The following is an 18,607-nucleotide window of genomic DNA, read 5'->3' as shown; positions in this document are numbered from 1 at the left end:
AAAAATCTCAAGATTATTTAGAGTATAAGGAAAATATAGATATACTGACATGGCCTACAAATCATTAAGATTCTGACAATCCATTCAAATCAATTTGTCATGCGTATTATTGTGTGTGTCATTTTAAGAGATATTTTAAATTAAGAAGCTGGCCAGCTGTTCAGGCAGGCCTCAAAAGGTAGCAATTCTAGTATGTGGATAGCATAATTCAAGTCTCAGTGTTAGCTCTGATGGTCTGAAACCCAATGCCAACAATACCAGACCTGATTTAAGAATTAAATCACAAAAATAAAATTGATAGAGTTTCTTACTCCAGAAAGCACTGAATAAATACTGAGAAAATCTTATTCTCTGGCTTCTGACAATCCACGCAAACAACTTCTCTTTTGCTAACACATTCCTCATTTGTAAAGACTATGAAACAAATGATTCAGTAACAGCAGCTATATTCTAGTTCAATCATGCATACTAGTCACTATAATTAAACTTTGATCTTTCACAAATCTTAAGCAACAGATTTCGAAACTATCTCTCAGGATGGGTTAATTTTGCATGTGGCCAATTTTATCCATGATGAGACAGTCACACACAGAGGGTGAAGCAAATAAAAACTATCTCCCAAGTATTTGAGGGAACTTTATTAAAGGCTCCATACCAGGCTACTGCAAAGCACAATTCCAGGCAGCATCATTCACAGAGAATGCGCAAGGACTGTTATGTAGCCAGTCTTGGCTACATACACATTTTATATATTAAGTTGAACATAAAAATATGTATCTTGAAATTTATTCTGAGAATTAAGTAGGAAGTATATAAAGTGGCTATATCAGTCAATGGCATACAACAGAAACTTCATAAATGGAAGTTCCTTTTTATAATAATCTTAGTCTAAGAAAGAGACAAGCATTCATATTGTGATCAGTGCTATGATGGAGGCATTCATAACCTTCCTTTTGGCTTCATCTATTATCCAAGCTAGACATCTGTTCCTTTTTCTCCCACATCAGAACAATACATATAATGCAAAGCAAAACTCAATACTTTCTATTTGTCCCTAAAAAACACTTATTCCATAAAGTATTTTAATACTTGCACTATTTCTCTTATACCTTTGTTGCTAATGGCTCTCAAAAAATCCTGTAATTATATTCTATAGTACTTATCACAATTAGAATTAAGTACTACTGTGATCATCTACTTAAATTCTGACTCTCCCACTAGATATAAGTTCCTTGAGGGACCTTAAGTCTTGCCTATGGATATCCACTGCCTTACATTATAGGTATTCAACAGTTAGTTGGGGAAAAAACAAATGATTCACAAATCTCATATTTGCATTCTCAATGCTTCAACTACTTCATAACTGGAGTTCTTCCAAATGTGTCACAACCACTTAGAAAAGGGCTTCCCCTTCCAAGTCCTTCCTACAATCCTAAGTATCCTCTAAACACTAAGATCTTAACGTTTAAGCATCTGAAAATAAGTCAACATGATTTTTCTCTATCACCTTAAATCCAAACAATGACCAGGTCCATGATGTCAGTGCCTCAAGACAAATCTTCATACTTCCAGCCAAACTACTATTAGTTCATCTCAATTCATTACTTGTCTTCTGTCTCCCCTCTTCTTGTTATGCTAAATTTTATTTAAAAGTTCCATCTTTCCCAAATCCTATTCAGGAATGGCACCTTATCAAATAATGCCTAATCACACGAATAACATTAACAGTCCTCGATACCACCACAATAGTACATTTAAAGTTATATGTAACAACCATTTCAGGCTAAAATGGAGTACCTTGCTACAGACCTACACTTCCACTGAGAACTACTAGAGTAGTCTGATGCAAGAGGGAAAAAAAAAGGTTGGAGGCATCAAAGAATTGCTAAGGCAACAAAGACCTAAAGAACCAAGGTCCTGAAAAAGGGGAACAGTGGAGAGATAAGCCAATACTGCAGCCATTTTTCCCTCAGCTTATTTACCAATTCTGGGCCTGGGGCAAGAGAAGAAGGATTTGGGCAAAGGGCACAGATGGAAAGCTGCTATTAAGGAGCAAACCAAAACAAACAAAAAAACCATACAGCAGCATTTCTGGAAATCTCTTGAGGTTAGAGAAACAAAAATAACAGACTTTTAAAGGGCCAGAATCTAGTGGAAAGGCAGGGCCAGGAACCTTGTCCTAATATTTGGGCAATTTTCCATCAAAACCTTTGATAAATCCTTGAACTGCAAGTGACAAGGATAAAAAAAAAACCTAAGCAGAAAGCCAGTGAAAACCAAGGGGGGAATATTTAGATAGCCCATAATACTGAGGAGAAATTAATTAAAATTTAGAACCCACACCGGTAAAAGCCCCAGTGAATATCCCCAAGCTCTCAATGGGAACCCTTGGAGGGCTACCCCTAAAAGTAAAGCAAAAAAGAGTCAGACGAAGCATTGTCAAAAATGGACCCCCTGGCTCCAACTGGGAGGTAAACTGGCCTTGTGAAGAGACACACATAACAGTTTAGGATCTACCAAGGGAGAAATACCAGTGAACACACTCAGCTCTTGCTTAAAAGTTCTAAAGGGTTACAACTTAGGAAGAATTACATTGAGTCCTACAAAAACTATAGCCCAACCTGAACCAGTTCAGTCTTTAACAGGATTATAGCAACCTGCCCCTACTCTATTTCTCAGCAAAGGAAAAAGTAAACCCTTTGCACAAGAAAATATCATCATCTAGAACCTCTAAACTTTTTTATACACAATTTCTAACACTCAAAGATCATTAGGCATAGCACAGCAGCCTTAATGAACAAGGGCAAATACTGAAGAACAACCAGTTAAGAGACAGTGAGAAAATGTGTATTAACTAAAATATCTGGAAATTAAGTCAGTTTCCTCATTTCTCCCCTTTTGCCAGTTTTTCAGGGTTTTTTTTTGTTTTTTTGGGTTTTTTGTTTTGTTTTGTTTTTAAAGAAAGAGTAGTCACAGTCATTTTGTTGAGCACAGACCAAGAGAGTTCAGGTTTTACATTTTTACTTTGTTTTACAGTATTCAATTTTCTATTGATTCAATTGTGAAAATAAAGAAAAGCCCCTTACTTTTTACTATTAAAAAGTAGGGGCCCATATGAAAAGATGCTCAACATCACTCATCATTAGGGAAATACAAATCAAAACTACAATGAGGTATCACCTCACACTTGTCAGAAAGGCTAAAATCAACAACACAGGAAACAACAGGTGTTGGTGAGGATATAAAGAAAGGGGAACCCTCTTGCACTGCTGGTAGAATGCAAGCTGGTGCAGCCCCGCTGGAAAACAGTGTGGAGGTTCCTCAAAAAGTTAAAAATAGAACTACCCTATGATCCAGCAATTGCACTACTAAGTCTTTACCCAAAATACAAAAATACTAATTCAAAGGGATATACGCACTCCAATGTTTATATCAGCATTATCCACAAGAGCCAGATTATTGAAACAGTCCAAGTGTCCATCGACTGATGAATGGATGAGGAAGATGTGGTATATACATACAATGCAATATTCGGCCATAAAAAAGAATGAAATCTTGCCATTTGCAATGACATGGATGGAGCTAGAAAGTGAAATAAGAGAATCAGAGAAAGAAATACTATATGATTTCAAAAAAAAAAGAAATACTGTATGATTTCACTCATGTGGAATTTAAGAAACGAAACAAAACAAGCAAAGGGGGAAAAAAAAGGGAGGACAAACCAAGAAACAGACTCTTAACTATAGAGAACTGATGGTTACTGGAGGAGAAGGGGTGGAGGGAAGGGTTAAACAGGTGATGATATAAGGAGTACACTTGCTGTGATGAGCACACAGTGCTGTATGGAAGTGCTGAATCACTGTACTGTATACCTGAAACCAATATTACACTGTATGTTAACTGGAATTTATTTTTTTTAAAGATTTATCTGAAAGAGAGAAAGCAGGTGCACACGCGTGGGGGTTGGGGTGGCAGGAGAGAGGGAGAGACCGTCTTAAGTAGACTCTCTGTGCAGAGCGTGGACCTCAGAAAGGGGCTCCATCTCATGACCCTGAGATCACAACCTGAGCCAAAACCAGGAGTCAGACCCTCAACTGACTGCACCACCCAGGTGCCCCTTAACTAACTGGAATTTAAATAAAAAAGTAAAAAAAAAAAAAAATAGTAGTAGACCCTGGTATTTACCAATGTGGATAAACACACACTAATACACACACACACGCGCACACACACACACACACACCCCCCGGACATAGATGTTTATAGCAGCTTTATTCATAACTGCCAAAACTCAGAAACTAACCAAGATGTCCTTTAGTAAGGGAATGAATAAACTGGTACATTCAGACAATGGAACTATATTCAGTACTAAAAACAAATGAGCTAATGAGCCATGAAAAGACTAAGAAGAAATTTAAACACATACTACTAAGTAAAAGAAGCCAATCTGAAAAGGCTACATAATGTATGATTCCAACTATATGACATTCTGGAAAATCCAACACTGTGGAGACAATAAAAATATCAGTGGCTGCCAGAGGCTAGGGGAGTGGAAGGGAAAGGAAGGAAGGGAGAGGGAAGGAGAAAGAAAGCCAATTTGGGGGGGGGGGGGGGAAGTACTGGGAATGCCAAGATATGGCAACAGATATGACTGAAAACCACAAGAAAGAAAATTAAAAACAGACTCCAGGGGATCTAGATTATGGGAATTAGTAGAAAATATTTTTAAACAATTATAAAAGAAAATACGGGAAAAGGCAGAGAATTAAAAAAAAAAAAACTGAAATCAAGTGTAGTTATACTAATATCTAACAAAGTAGACATTAAGGCAAGAAGTATTACCAGTGATTAAAAGAAACATTTAAGGATAAAAGGAAAAATCCACAGAAGATACAGCAATTATAAATCTGTACACACTCCAAAATTAAAACTGGAACTGCCATTTGATCCAGCAATTCCACTTCTGGGTATATATCCAAAGAAAACAAAATCAAAATGTTGAAGAGGTATCTGCAACCCCAAATTCACTGTAGCAATATTTACCATAGCCAAGACATGGAAACAACCTAAGTATCCACTAACAGATGAATGGAGAAAGAAAACTTAGTGTGTGTGTGTGTGTGTATACACACACACATATACATATATACATACACACACCCACCAAATATACAATGAGATACTATTCAGCCATAAAAAAGGACATCCTGCTATTACGACAATATGGATGGACCTTGAGAGCATTACACCTCATAAAACAAGTCCGAGAAAAACACTATATGATCTCTCATTTATATGTCGAGTTTAAGAAAAAAAAAGTGAACTCATAGATACAGAGAACATACTGGTGTTGCCAGAGGCAGAGGTGAAATGAATGAAGGTGGTCAAAAGGTACAAACTTCCACTTATGTAATGTACAGCATGGTGACTATAATTAATAATACTGTAATATATATTTGGAAGTTGCTGAAAGAGTAAATCTTTAAAGCTCTCATCACTAGAAAAACAATGTGTTAAGTATGTGTGATGATGGAGGTTAGCTAGCCTAACTGTTGTGATTTCATAATATATACATATATCACTACGTTATACACCTAAAACTAGTATTATATGTTGATTATATATCAAAAAAATATTAAAAGAAATTATTTAGTGAGGAAGAAAAAAGATTCCAGACAGAAAGACAGAAATGCAGGAAGGAATAAAGAACACTGGGAGAGGGGAACCCGGGTGGCTCAGTCAGTTAAGCATCTGCCTTGGGCTCAGGTATGATCCCAGGGTCCTGGGATCAGGAGCCCCACATCAGGCTCCCTGCTCAGTGGGGAGTCTACTTCTCCCCCTCCCTCTGCTCCTCCTCTCTCAAGTAAATAAAAATCTTTTAAAAAAATTAAAAAATAAAAAAAATACCGGGCGCCTGGGTGGCTCAGACGGTTAAGCATTGCCGTCGGCTCAGATCATGATCTCCAGTTCCTGGGAAGGAAGCCCGCGTCAAGTGGGGCTCCCAGCTCAGCAGGGAGTCTGCTTCTCCCTCTACCTCTGCCTCTCCACCTGCTTGTGTTCTCTCTCACTCTCAAATGAATAAAAATCTTTTTAAAAAATAAAAATAAAATAAAAAAATAAGAACACTGGGAGAAATACACAAATTACATACAAATTATACATACATACTGCATAATATATAAATATATAATTGTGTGTATATATATAAATATATACATATACATTGACTTTAAAAACAATGTTTGCCAATTTTAAATATAGAATTAAAATGCATGATAACAATAACACAACAGGTAGAGAAGTGAATACATTGAGTTTTAGATCCTCCCATTATAAGAAAATTGGTAAAAGTAAAAATGTGTATTTTGCTATACATATGTTGAAATCTCCAAGGTAATTCTAAAAGAGTAATAAAAGAATGCATAACTTAATTCTTGATTAATCCAAATAAAGGCAAATGAAAGCAGATAAAGAGAAAAAAACACAAAATGCATAAGACAAACAGAAAACATATAGCAAGATGTCAGTGAAAATGGCAATCAGAAGTTCCTAAAAGTCTCCATTCTGTAACAGTCACAAGAACAATGACCCAAAAAACATCCGGGAAAAAAAAAGCAATTATGTGAGGTGATAGATATGTTAATGAGTTTATGTGACTCCTTCCACAATGTACATGTAAATCAAATCATCACATTGTACATGTTAAAAATATTACAATCTTATTTGTCAATTATACCTCAATAAAACTAAAATAACGTTCATGTTCAGTAAAATTATGGTAAAATCTTACTTCATACATAAAAATGTTCCTTTTCAAAATTTTATTATTTTACTTTGTAGATCAGTTTGTTAATGATGATATCTCTTTAATTCATACCCACAATAAGGATCAGGTATCAATTATAATCAAGTAAGTTCTAATTATAATGAAACGCTGACTAAAAACAGGTAAAAAATAAATTGCTAAAACTGCAAATAAACTGCAATGTGTAAAAAGAAAAAAAAAAAGACATTTCTGAAACATTTTAAAATAGACATACTTATCCCAACCAAGAGTTCCTATCTCTTCAATGAGGCTTGCGTAGAACTGGGGAGGAGGAGGTGGTGCATACAACTCTTGTTTATTCTTTAAAGCAACCTCCTGTTTAAAAGAAAAAAACTGAATCTGCTGTGGATTGCTAGACAGTAAATTGTTACTATCTGATTACAAAACAACTTCATAATCTCCTTTGTGCCTCACTAAAGTGTCCAGTATTCTTATAGAAATTCCAGCTGAATCATTCCCCTTCTCATACAAAGACAGGAAAAAGTTAAAAGACAGCATTGAAGATTATGTGAAAATGTCAATTTTCACATTTAAAAACTTCAGATTTTAATATTTTCCTAGACTATTATGCCTATCAGAGATGACAAGAGTTTAAAAATACCCTCAAGGCATCACTATTTTTCTATTCCTGTGGCTATAACTTTGATATAAAGAAACATGCACCTTTAAGAAAAGCCTGAACTCTTTAAGTACATTGTTTAGACAGATATATTTGTATACAGTTATGAATCACACCCTTACAAACAAAAACCCTTTATTACCACAGTAAATAATCACCTGCTACTTTCTTTCACTGACTTACATTCTTTATTACTCCCAGGCCAGGTTAAGTGTTTTTCCATCTATGCGGAATCATCATCTTCAAGATGGTTTATGTATCCCAATCCCCCCCCCAAAAAAAACTAACTTTTTTTTTTCTTGCAAGCAATACAAACATTACTAGAATTGCTGAGGCTGAATATTAGCAATTACTTCAAAGGTGCTAACCTAGACAAAAATCTTATTTGGAAAGTAAAAATAAATGTATCTGCAAATTACACAGATGTTCATATGATCTAAAAAATAAGAAATAAAAAAGTCAGATACAGTAAATAAAACCAGATGAGAACAAGTATAAAAATTATGTTTCTGTTAACTACAACCCTAATAAAAGGTATAATTCTTTTTTAAGTATATATTTAATCTATTAGTCCTTACCCTTTGTTTTTAAACAAGGATAGGATACTATTAAATTGAGATAATACTAGAAAGATTTTACAAAACAGTATTTCAAAATCAGGACTATTAACTGAAACTACTTTCTAAATCTGCTTTAGGATAAAAACAACAACAAAATTGTGAAAGCAAGTTTGTAAAACCCAAAATGTCAGTTTGGATTTAATTAGAAGGTAAGCTCCTAGAAGACAGGAGTATACTGCTTTTTTAATAAACTAAATACCTAATGTTATCTATAAATTGCCTGATAGTCCATACAAAATTTTTACTATTAAGATTATCCTGGGGCGCCTGGGTGGTTCAGTTGGTTAAGCGACTGCCTTCAGCTCAGGTCATGATCCTGGAATCCTGTGATCGAGTCCCACATCGGGCTCCCTGCCCGCTTCTGCTTCTCCCTCTGCTTCTCCCTCTGACCCTCCCCCCTCTCATGTGTTCTCTCTCAAATAAATAAATAAAATCTTAAAAAAAAAAAAGATTATCCTGTTACTAAAAAAAAAACAAGTCCGTATAGTTCCTATACTTACATATAAAACAGCTTCAGCAATTCTTTTGAAATTTTTTTTAATCCAGAAATATTAAATACTGCTATCCACATACATGGATGGTAAATTTGAATAAAAATGTATTTTTTTTTTAAAGATTTTATTTATTTATTCATGAGAGACAGAGAGAGAGAGTGAGAGAGAGAGGCAGAGGGAGAAGCAGGCTCCCAAGGAGCAGGGAGCCCGATGCGGGACTCAATCCCAGGACCCTGGGATCATGACCTGAGCCGAAGGCAGACGCTTAACCATCTGAGCCACCCAGGCGCCCTAAAAATGTATTTTAATCCAAGGTTTAGGACATTCATAAACTCTACCTTCTACCTTAGGTCAGACAAGTTACTCCTATTCCAGAACCATAATAGGAAAAAGGGCAAAGGCAGAGAATCAAAGCATTCTTTGTGGAGAAGAGGCAAGGTACATATTAGAAAGATCACAGGCTTTACAAAGGTTTTAAATCCTAACTTTACCATTTCCTAGTTTTAAGGCCTTAGCTACACAGCCACTAAGCCCTAAAATAGAAAAAAAAAAAAAAAAACCTAACCACATCAGAGTTCTTTTAACAGGTAATTGTGGGGCACCTGGGTGGCTCAGTTTGTTAAGCATCTGACTCTTGATTTCAGCTAAGGTCATGATCTCAGGGTTCTGGGATCAAGCCTCAAATCAGACTCTGCACTCAGCTCAGAATCTGCTTGGATTCTCTCTCTCCCTCTCCCTGCTTGCATGCACGTGTGCTCTCTCTCAAATAAGTCTTTAAAAATAAATAAAATACAGGTAATTGTTCATTTATTAAATATATACTGAACTCCTACTATATGCCTAGTTATTACTAGGAAACTCGGTCAATAACTACTGATTTCATTTGGACATCATCCTTAATACTGTCATTGGTGATTACATTATAGGAAACCCTGTTACTGACAACACAGCCCAACAAATAAAAAAAGTAAGAATTTTATTAGTTTAGGTATACTGTTCATAAATGTGCAATAGTTATCACCAATTCTGTCAATTTCTTTAGAAAGCTAAAATATAGCATGTCATTTTATTCAGAAATGCAGCAACAAATGTACTAAATACTGTTAGAGATCAATGTCAATATTTTATCTTAAACTAATGAGTGTTTCTTCAAAATTAAATGACCAATAGATCTGTTCTTACAACCTCATAAAGTAAGCCAATAATAAGAGTTTAATGGGACACAGTATATATAGTTTTATTTGTATATACTTTTATTTGTATAGCTTACAAAAAGTATGATAAAAAGAAAACTTTTTTTTTTTTTAAGATTTTATTTATTTGACAGAGAGAGAGAGTGAGAGAGCACAAGCAGGGGGAGCAGCAGTGGGAGAGGGAGAAGCAGGCTCCCCGCAGAGCAGGGAGGCCGATGTGGGATTCAATCCCAGGACCAGGAGATCATGACTTGAGCCAAAGACAGATGCTTAACCGACTGACCCACCCAGGTGCCCCAATAAAAAACTTTTTCAAACTTTTTTACAATGTGAAAGGTAAACCAAAATATGCTTTACTTCTTCACCTTACCTTTTTTAAGCTTATCATGAAATCTGGCCTTTAGGAAATTCATAATCAATTTTGGTAATTCTTATTAGTTAGGGTTTACAGATTTGTAAGTCAAAATTCAAACTTTAGAAATTGACTTTAAACTCTTTCTTCTGATCCAAACATTTTACCAAAGCCCTATCTCAGAGGGTTGTTATGAGGATTAAAAAAAAAAAAAAAAGGACTCAGAACAACTTGAGCAACTAAGCTCTTAGTATGTGGCAGCTGCTGCCAACAATAAAAAATTCAAAAAGAATTAAAAAAATAAACTGTTTTCAATTGTTAGTAGCAATATATTGGTACTGTAATTTTGTAAAACAAATATAAAAGAGATAGAGGAAAAGCATAAGTAAAACATAACAAGTAAAACATAATAAAAAATAATTGTTAATATTAGAAACCAAGATTTTCAGAGTAAAATATAAGCATTAAAATAAAATTTTAAATGTTATAATGCCAAATTTGAATTGGAAATATCAATATGAACTCATAATGAATTATTCTCTTTCTAAACAGTATTTTTTCCTAGCTCTGTCCACTGAAAAGGCCTACCAGTAATAGCAACACTCCAGTCTCCAGATCTGTGGCATCAAAACACTGTTTCCTACAAAGAAACCATGGCTCTTTGGAGAAGTAACTGATTATAGTTCTGAAAAAAGGATGAGTACATTAAACTGGGGTAACTGGTGTCAGAAAGCAAAGTCTGGGCAGTGTTAAAAGAACCAAGGAGCCAGGATGAAGGGGCATACACTGACCAAAAATGATACAATTTATGCATCAAAAGGTATAGTGATTACAATGATTAAAGTCAATATAAAAACTCATGAGTTCATAATGATACTAAAAAAAAATCATTATTTCCCTTTGACAGTTGCTAGGCACTACCTCATTACTCTAAAAACTGATTTTTGTAAAAAAAAAGGAAAAGAAACAAGCAATGAACCTATTTCTCCAGCGGGAGCTATACCTCAAATTAACCAAATAACTGATGAAGGGAAGTCCTTTCTACAGAAGACCTCCAGATAATAAATGTAGATGATGGAATTTTTAAAAGTCACCATTTGCAAATCCTAATGAAATAGTGGATGTAGGCAATGATTATCACTGGATGCTAAAATCATTAGGTGATAAGCTGGTAAGAAACTTTATATTTGATGGATCTAAACCAACTGATCAATCTTAACTCTACTAAGAGAGGAACTATCAAATACCATGTGCCTCCTCATGCAATGTAAGTACATAGCACAAAGTATTCTTACCAGAACAAATGAGACTAGATCACAAAAAAGGTAGAATATGTTAGAAAATACTATGAATATCTAATAAACCAAATCCAGAATGCAAGAAATGTTATAGGACACATAATCTAGTTAATTTAACTTGTCGATTCAAAAAAAAAAAAAAAGGAGTAGGGGAAAGACGAAGCACTGCTAGAAATTAAAAGACTTAGGAGACATATCAACATGCAATGTGTGGACTTTGTTTGCATACAGACACAAACAAGCAGCTATAAGAAATTACCACGAAGTTTGTTGGGGTTATAACAGCATATTTAAATACAAAACATAACAAAAAAACACTTAGCTGTTAGAAGTATACACCAATATGTTCATGGAGGGATGGATACAATGTTCAGGATTTCCTTAAAAATACTCTAGTCCCAGGGGACCTGGGTGGCTCAGTCGGATCAGTGTCCAACTCTTGGTTTTGGTTCAGGTCATGATTTCAGGGTCCTGGGATTGAGCCCTGCAGCTAGCTCCGCACTCAGCAGGAATCCACTTGAGGATTCTCTCTCTCCCTCTGCCTCTCCCAGCCCTACTTTGCACGCACACACTCTCTCTCAAACAAATAAATCTAAGAATACTCTAGTCCCTTCTCCTTTAGGAGTAGGGGAAGAAAAATGGCAAAACACTGAAGTTAGGTCATGGGTCCATGGGTATTCACTATACAGTCTTCCCTCTTCTGTTTATGTTGAAAACTTGCATAATAAAAAATTTCTTATATAATACAGTCTATAGATAAACTAAAAACTCAAGTGTTTTATGCATAACTGATTAACTGAATAATCAATTACTATACATAACTGTATGTATGTAATGAAGCCTAACATGTTCTTTAGAAATCTGCAGCTATATACAAAATTATTTATATACTATATTAGATCTTTAAGTGTAGCTACCTATTCTCTCCATACATGTTGAATTCTGACAAACCAGGAGTACATTTTATATCACCACCTGTCCAAGACTAGCGTCAAGTGTACTCAGTTTGACACAATCAATCTGGTTCCTCTAACAGTTCTGTTCCTCATGTAATTAAAAAAAAAAAAGCATCATCCACATTTACACACACAGTAAAATAAAACATTATGTGACTGGGAGTTAAGTTTTAAATTCCAATCATGTTAGTTTTTACAGGAATTTAAAAAAAATCAGGACTTATAGAATATGGTATTAGAAAACAAATTCTTACCAAAATCATCTTCAACTCCATCATAAAGCTCATTAGATCAGGAGAGTGCTGCATTCTCTAGATCAAAACATTTCTAATTAATTTCATTTGTACAATGAATATTCCATACACTGAAACTGAAATAAAATACAGGTCCATGTGAACATGAAAAAAATATACATATCTACATCTTACAAGTTTAAGAACTAAAGTACTTGTCACCATCCCTACTGTACCTACCAATTTCATTTTGAAAGAGTAATTAAAGCCCTAAAATCTATTTTGGTGAGCTATACCGAATTGTACTTAAAAATCTCTTAAAATCTCACACACTCCTTTGTTCCTTCAGCACTGACAACTGATCAAGTTTAGCAAATCTACCAAACCACATCATTATTTAAAAAAAAAAAAAAAAGGTGGTATGGGGTGGAGGGGAAAGAACATAAAATATAAAAATCAGGCAAATCTATGCAATTAAAAAATCTAATTAGAGTGATGAATTATCAATACCGTATTTTCATTTTTCCCCTTGACCTTAAAAACTACGTACAATTGTTAATTTTGTCTTTTCACAACTAACCCATATTAATTCAAAAGGAGTCAATCTTTAAACTAAAAACACTAATAAAAAGGCAAAAAGGAAATAACTTCTAAAGATGAATATTTAAGAGTTATAATTCCATTTCCTAGAAATCTTTGATTCCTAAAATAACTATAGAATAAAGGAAAGCAAAGAAAATTCTCAAGTGTAACATTTTTTATTAGATGAAACTCCACATCACTTCTCTGCTTGAAATCAAAATACTGTATTTTTGTTACTTTTTGTGATACCTGCACTACCACCAGAGTTCTGAACAAAGCCAATCTGTGAATTTGTTCCCTCTTTTAGAGGAGAAAAATAATAATTTAAAGATATTTCAACAATGCATGAGACATATGAATCACATCTTAACATAGCTTTGGATGGGCAAGTCTGTAAAACAAATCTTTGACTTTCCCATCTTCTATACAGTATTTTCCCCCTTAGCTTACTAGTATATCAGATTTTTGTGAACTACACCCTAGGGGCTAAATCCAGCCCAATACCAGTTTCTGTAAATAAAGCTGTACTGAAATGCAGCCACGCCCACTCATTTACCTCTTTATGGTTGCTTTGGTTCTACCAGTGACGTAGTTGTGACAGAGATTTTAGGGGCCACCAAAGCCTGAAAAATTTACTAGCTGCCTATTCACAGAAAAAGACTGCTGATTCCTCTGACCCATATTTACTAAAGTTAAAATCGATACAAGGAAAGAATAGTAATATTAGAATAAACCAAAGACAAACTAACTCTGGGTTCTATATGACCAACTGGAGGGCAGGAAGGAGATTAATAACTAATTGGGACTTTTTCTAGGAACCCTCTTGGTGAACTGGTAGAGAAAAACAGTTACAGATATTATACTTAGTCTTTATTAACAAGTTTTTTCCAGGCTATTTAAATATCTCAATAGATTCATTTCTTAAACTCTAGTATACAATATAAATAGTCACACTGGATGAGGAGGAGGCAGTGGAGAGAAAACAGAGAAATAATTTAAACATCCCCCTAAAAATCTGCAGTAATTATGCTGCCAGCAATGACAGCCTACATTCTACAAATCAAATAGTTTATCTCCTATATTTCTTTGTGGTTCAGTAATGCTTTATGTGAGTGACTGTCATTGTCAGTTATCATAGATAATAACCTGCTTTTAAGATAGAAAAAATATAGGAAACCGGGAAAAACATACAAATGAATAAAGCATCAAAAGAAATGCAGTTCTACTTACATTTATTTTTCTACAAGAGGCATTGCATTATTTTTGGTTTCTTTAGTAATAGTGATTTTTTTTTAAGTTTTCCTAATTTTTAAAGGAATTTTCAGGTAGAAGAACCTAAACTTTAAGAATAACTACATTGAAGCTGAGGGTAAAATGGGTGGTGATCAATAATACAAACTTTCAGGGGCACCTGGGTGGTTCATTCGGTTAAGCAGTTAAGCGTTTGCCTTCGGCTCAGGTCATGATCTCGGGGTCCTGGATCAAGCCCCACATCGGGCTCCCTGCTGAGCAGGGAGTCTGCTTCTCCCTCTCCCCATTCTCTCTCTCTCAAATAAATAAAATCTTTCAAAATAATAAAAATACAAACTTCCAGTTATAAAAAAAAGATTAATCCTGCCTGTTATATCACCTGTGCTGTATTTACACCTATGTTCATTAAGTACATATAGATGATCCTAAGCGATCTCCACCACATCTCTTCTGTTACTAATCTAAAACTACATTCCCATTTTTGCCACAGATACTCTACAACTCCTAAATGGGTCCTGGATTTCTTCTTACTACCACTATTCAGCCTCAGCAAAAAAAAAAAAAAAAAATCGCTCAAAAGTGATGGATATGGATAAGGGTGAATACATTTGAAGACCCTAAAGTCTCCAGGATGGAAATCAGTTTCAGAACAAATGCTACCCAGAAATGTGCTGAGGATTCCAAGACAGAAAACATTTTATATAATGCGTGGATCCTTAAAATATTTAAGAGAGATGAAACCTATAAAATTCAGCAACTATTAAACCAGTCTGTTACATTCTGCAAGTAGTCCTCTAAAAAAGTTAATTTAGTAATTTCTTATCCTTGCTTAAAACAAACCTTTTAAAGGACTTACCTGTTGTACTATTGGATGGTATCCATTAAGTATTGCTCTCAGTTGCCAACTACATAATAATCTGAAATTTTAATGGAACAAAATGGTTTGTTCATTGTTCAGAATTAAAAGGAAAAAACTTATTTGTATGCTAACACAAACATGCACGTACAAAGAAAAGAATGACATAAATATAATTCTGACAAGTTAATAAAATTTTTACCACTGATACTGTTGAAAGTCTTGTCTTCAAACTGTCAGTACTAATTTTATTTCAAAATATAAATAACTGCAATCAGTAAATGACATGCAAACAGTTAATCTTTTTTTTTTTTTTTAACATATCCAAAGCAGAATTTTCTACTGAACTAGATTCTTCTCTAGGGTAGGTTAAATAAACCAACAGTTTTGATCATAATATACAGAACTTGTATTTGAGAAAGCATATCTAGCACTATAATCTCCAAATTCAAGATTAATGTAAAAGATACTTTTAATTGTGTAAGTAGTAGTTAGTGCTCATCTATCCACTGGCTCACCTCAGCTGCGCTCTCAATATTGCTTAAGTAAGTATAACTCTTCTAAGAATTGCTTTTCCCTACCTGGAAGTAGGAAGCCCCTCTGATTCCCCAATTACAGCCCTTTCAGACCACCATGACTCTCTTCCATTTTTGCTATGCTACCCCCATTTCCACCCCTATTTTCTCTCTTAATGGCAAAGTAGTTCATTTAACTGCCCGTGGGAAAACTCCCTCTCCAAATGTACTTTCCATCCCTTGCCACCAACCTGGTCATATCAATTCATTAATCATCACTTTATTGTGATATTCTTATTTTCTGCTAGTTTTTTCAACAGAATATATTAACTTGCTCAAGCAAATCTCAAAAAAAACAAGATCATTATAACTCTTCCTTGACTGCATACCCTTCTCTACCACTCCTTTTCTTCAAAATAGTTGATCCTTGAACAACACAGATCTTACACACAGATTATGTATCTTTATTGAAATACAGTACTGCAAATGTGTTTCCTCCTATGATTTTCTTAATACATTTTCTCTAGCTTGCTTTAAGAATAGTCTATAATACAACATACAGCATGCAAGTGTTAAACAGTTTGTTCATGTTATCAGTAAGGCTTCTGGTCAATAGCACGCTATTAAATTTTTGCAGTCAAAAGTTACATGCAAATTTTCAAGTGCATGAAGGGTCAGTGCCCTTGACCCCTAGGCTCTTCAAGGGTCAATTGTAGTTTATACTGTTTACTTTTCCTTTCTACTCACCCACTCCAAAACCCAATACAACCTGGCTTCTGCCAATACATGAAACCTAATTTAACCTGATCCCTCTGCAATACTCAGCACTAGGAACCATTTCCTCATTAAGCCTCTATTTGGCTTCAGCAACAACTGTCCATACTTTCCTCTTACTTCTTTGGTCAGTCCTTAGTCTTCCAAGTTCCTCTTTATCAGTTCTTTACATGTTGGTATACTCTCAAGTCCTGTAAATGTTGGCTTCCTCTTTTCACCCCACACTTGCAGACACTGGAAAGTATCCATACTCATACTCACAGCCCCAAATCCCATGCCTATTGTGATTCCATGTCTCACACTTGAGTTCCACACCAATACATTAAACATCTCCTTTTGATATTTCAAACCTAGTATGTCTTAAAATGGTGGCTCTCCTACTTCTCCCCTGTGACCTGTTCTCTAGCTTAGTGATCTGAGCCAGGAACTTACTTTTAATCAGTCACAAAATCCTGTCAATTCTACTAATAAATGTCTCTGGATTCTTCCTCCACTCTTCTCCGAGATGCTTAAGAGCAGAAAAGAATTTCTAGGTGCTACCTAATTTCCAGTCTCATCTCTTGACATTCCTTAATGGGTTATCTGTACCAACAGATATCTTAACACAATTGCTACTTATGTAAGCTTTAAAAGGAAAAATAAATTAGAAAATTCGTGTGTTACCTTTGGAAAGTACTTCAGCACGATGGAAACCTTACAAATGTACACTGATTTGGAAAAACTGGAAATGTTTGTGGTTGACTAATAAGCACTTTAGGCAAAACTCTTAATGGTTAGAATAAGCTTTTACCAAATTAGCTGACTGCACATTCCACCAAGATGCATGTATATAACAAAACACTACATCACCTTGCATTCTTCATTTGTAAATCTTCAGGCAACACTATTCTAAGGTGAAAATCACGTCCCTGTGGAAAATATTGAAAAAGTTCACTCAAATTTTCATCTTTCACAATGTTAAGAAAAAGTTAAACAAAATCACATAGAAAAGGAAATGTTTTCCTTTATTTTCTAAAAGGTATCAACTTTATCCAAGTCTTTACATTTGTTAAAATATATGCAGTAGAATATTGCATTTGAAGGAAAATAATGTAAAAATGTCAGAAACTTTGTAATCATTGGGAAACCAAAACAAAGACTTCATTTTTTAAAGAGAATCAATTCACAGAACACAAGAAATATTAAGAAACTATTAGTGCAAACATAAATTTAAATATTTCTTACAAAGTAAACTTGTGAAAAAAAAAATTCTTTTAATAGCTCTGACTATGGAAGAAAAAAATTAGTGTAAAATAAGAAATATATAATACATCACAGACTTCATATTTTCAATTTCCTCATTTTAATAAAATGAAAAATATATTTAGTTCCATAATCTGAACACACAGACATGAAAGAAATATTTTCAAAAAACAGAATATTTAATTCTCCCACATTCATGGGCCTTTAATAAATAAAATTACTAATACTTATTTAAATTTAAATATTTACTAGCTATACATTTGAATATACCAAATTTTACTCAAGAGTCCTTCTAAGGAAAGAACTACTGTTCTCTGAGAAAACAGTTTCACTTTATTGAGAAAGTAAATGGGTAAGCAGCTTAAACTTTATATCTTAAATAGGATAATACACATGATCTGAGCAAAGATAAACAGAAAAAGACAAACAGAAATATAATCTTTTACTCCAACAATATAAAATGAAAAAGAGTAATAAAATTCTCGAAAAATAATCACCATGAGAATTTTAGCACAGGCTCCCTCAAAGCAGATTCAAAACTAAAGGAACACAATTAAATGTACCCCATAACCTTTACTTTCATGATAATATTACAGTTCTGACTTTCATTACATTTAAATGTCCTTTAAAAAAATGAAACAAAATGTACTACTGACCTTTTCAAAAGGTCAAGTAACAATAATTCACTATTTCATTAAAGCACTAGAAGGTATTATGTAGTAACTTTAACCTAACTTTATAGACATCCCACACATAGGTGTAAGAACAATCTGGAATTCAGAATTTACATGAAAAA

The 18,607-nt window shown here is 34.3% G+C and overlaps 1 protein-coding gene across 2 annotated transcripts in view; it reads right to left on the bottom strand.

Annotated features, from left to right (window-relative positions):
* FANCL (FA complementation group L) overlaps positions 1–18,607 on the bottom strand; it is an 89,673-nt gene that overhangs the window by 56,819 nt on the left and 14,247 nt on the right. The window contains exons 2-5 of one of the 2 annotated variants that reach the window (XM_035001506.1): positions 17,419–17,477; positions 15,281–15,341; positions 12,613–12,669; positions 7,041–7,141 (exon numbers count right to left, since the gene is read on the bottom strand). In XM_035001506.1, coding sequence (XP_034857397.1) covers positions 7,041–7,141; positions 12,613–12,669; positions 15,281–15,341; positions 17,419–17,477 — 278 coding nt within the window. The remainder of the gene's footprint in view (positions 1–7,040; positions 7,142–12,612; positions 12,670–15,280; positions 15,342–17,418; positions 17,478–18,607) is intronic. The other variant, XM_035001507.1, reaches the window with a different exon arrangement.

Source organism: Mirounga leonina, unplaced genomic scaffold (assembly GCF_011800145.1).
Source record: "Mirounga leonina isolate KUSES-001 unplaced genomic scaffold, KU_Mleo_1.0 Mir_125, whole genome shotgun sequence".
NCBI lineage: Eukaryota > Metazoa > Chordata > Mammalia > Carnivora > Phocidae > Mirounga > Mirounga leonina.
The sequence above is the reverse complement of the archived record's forward strand: the minus strand, read 5'-3'. Positions and strand labels throughout refer to the sequence as shown.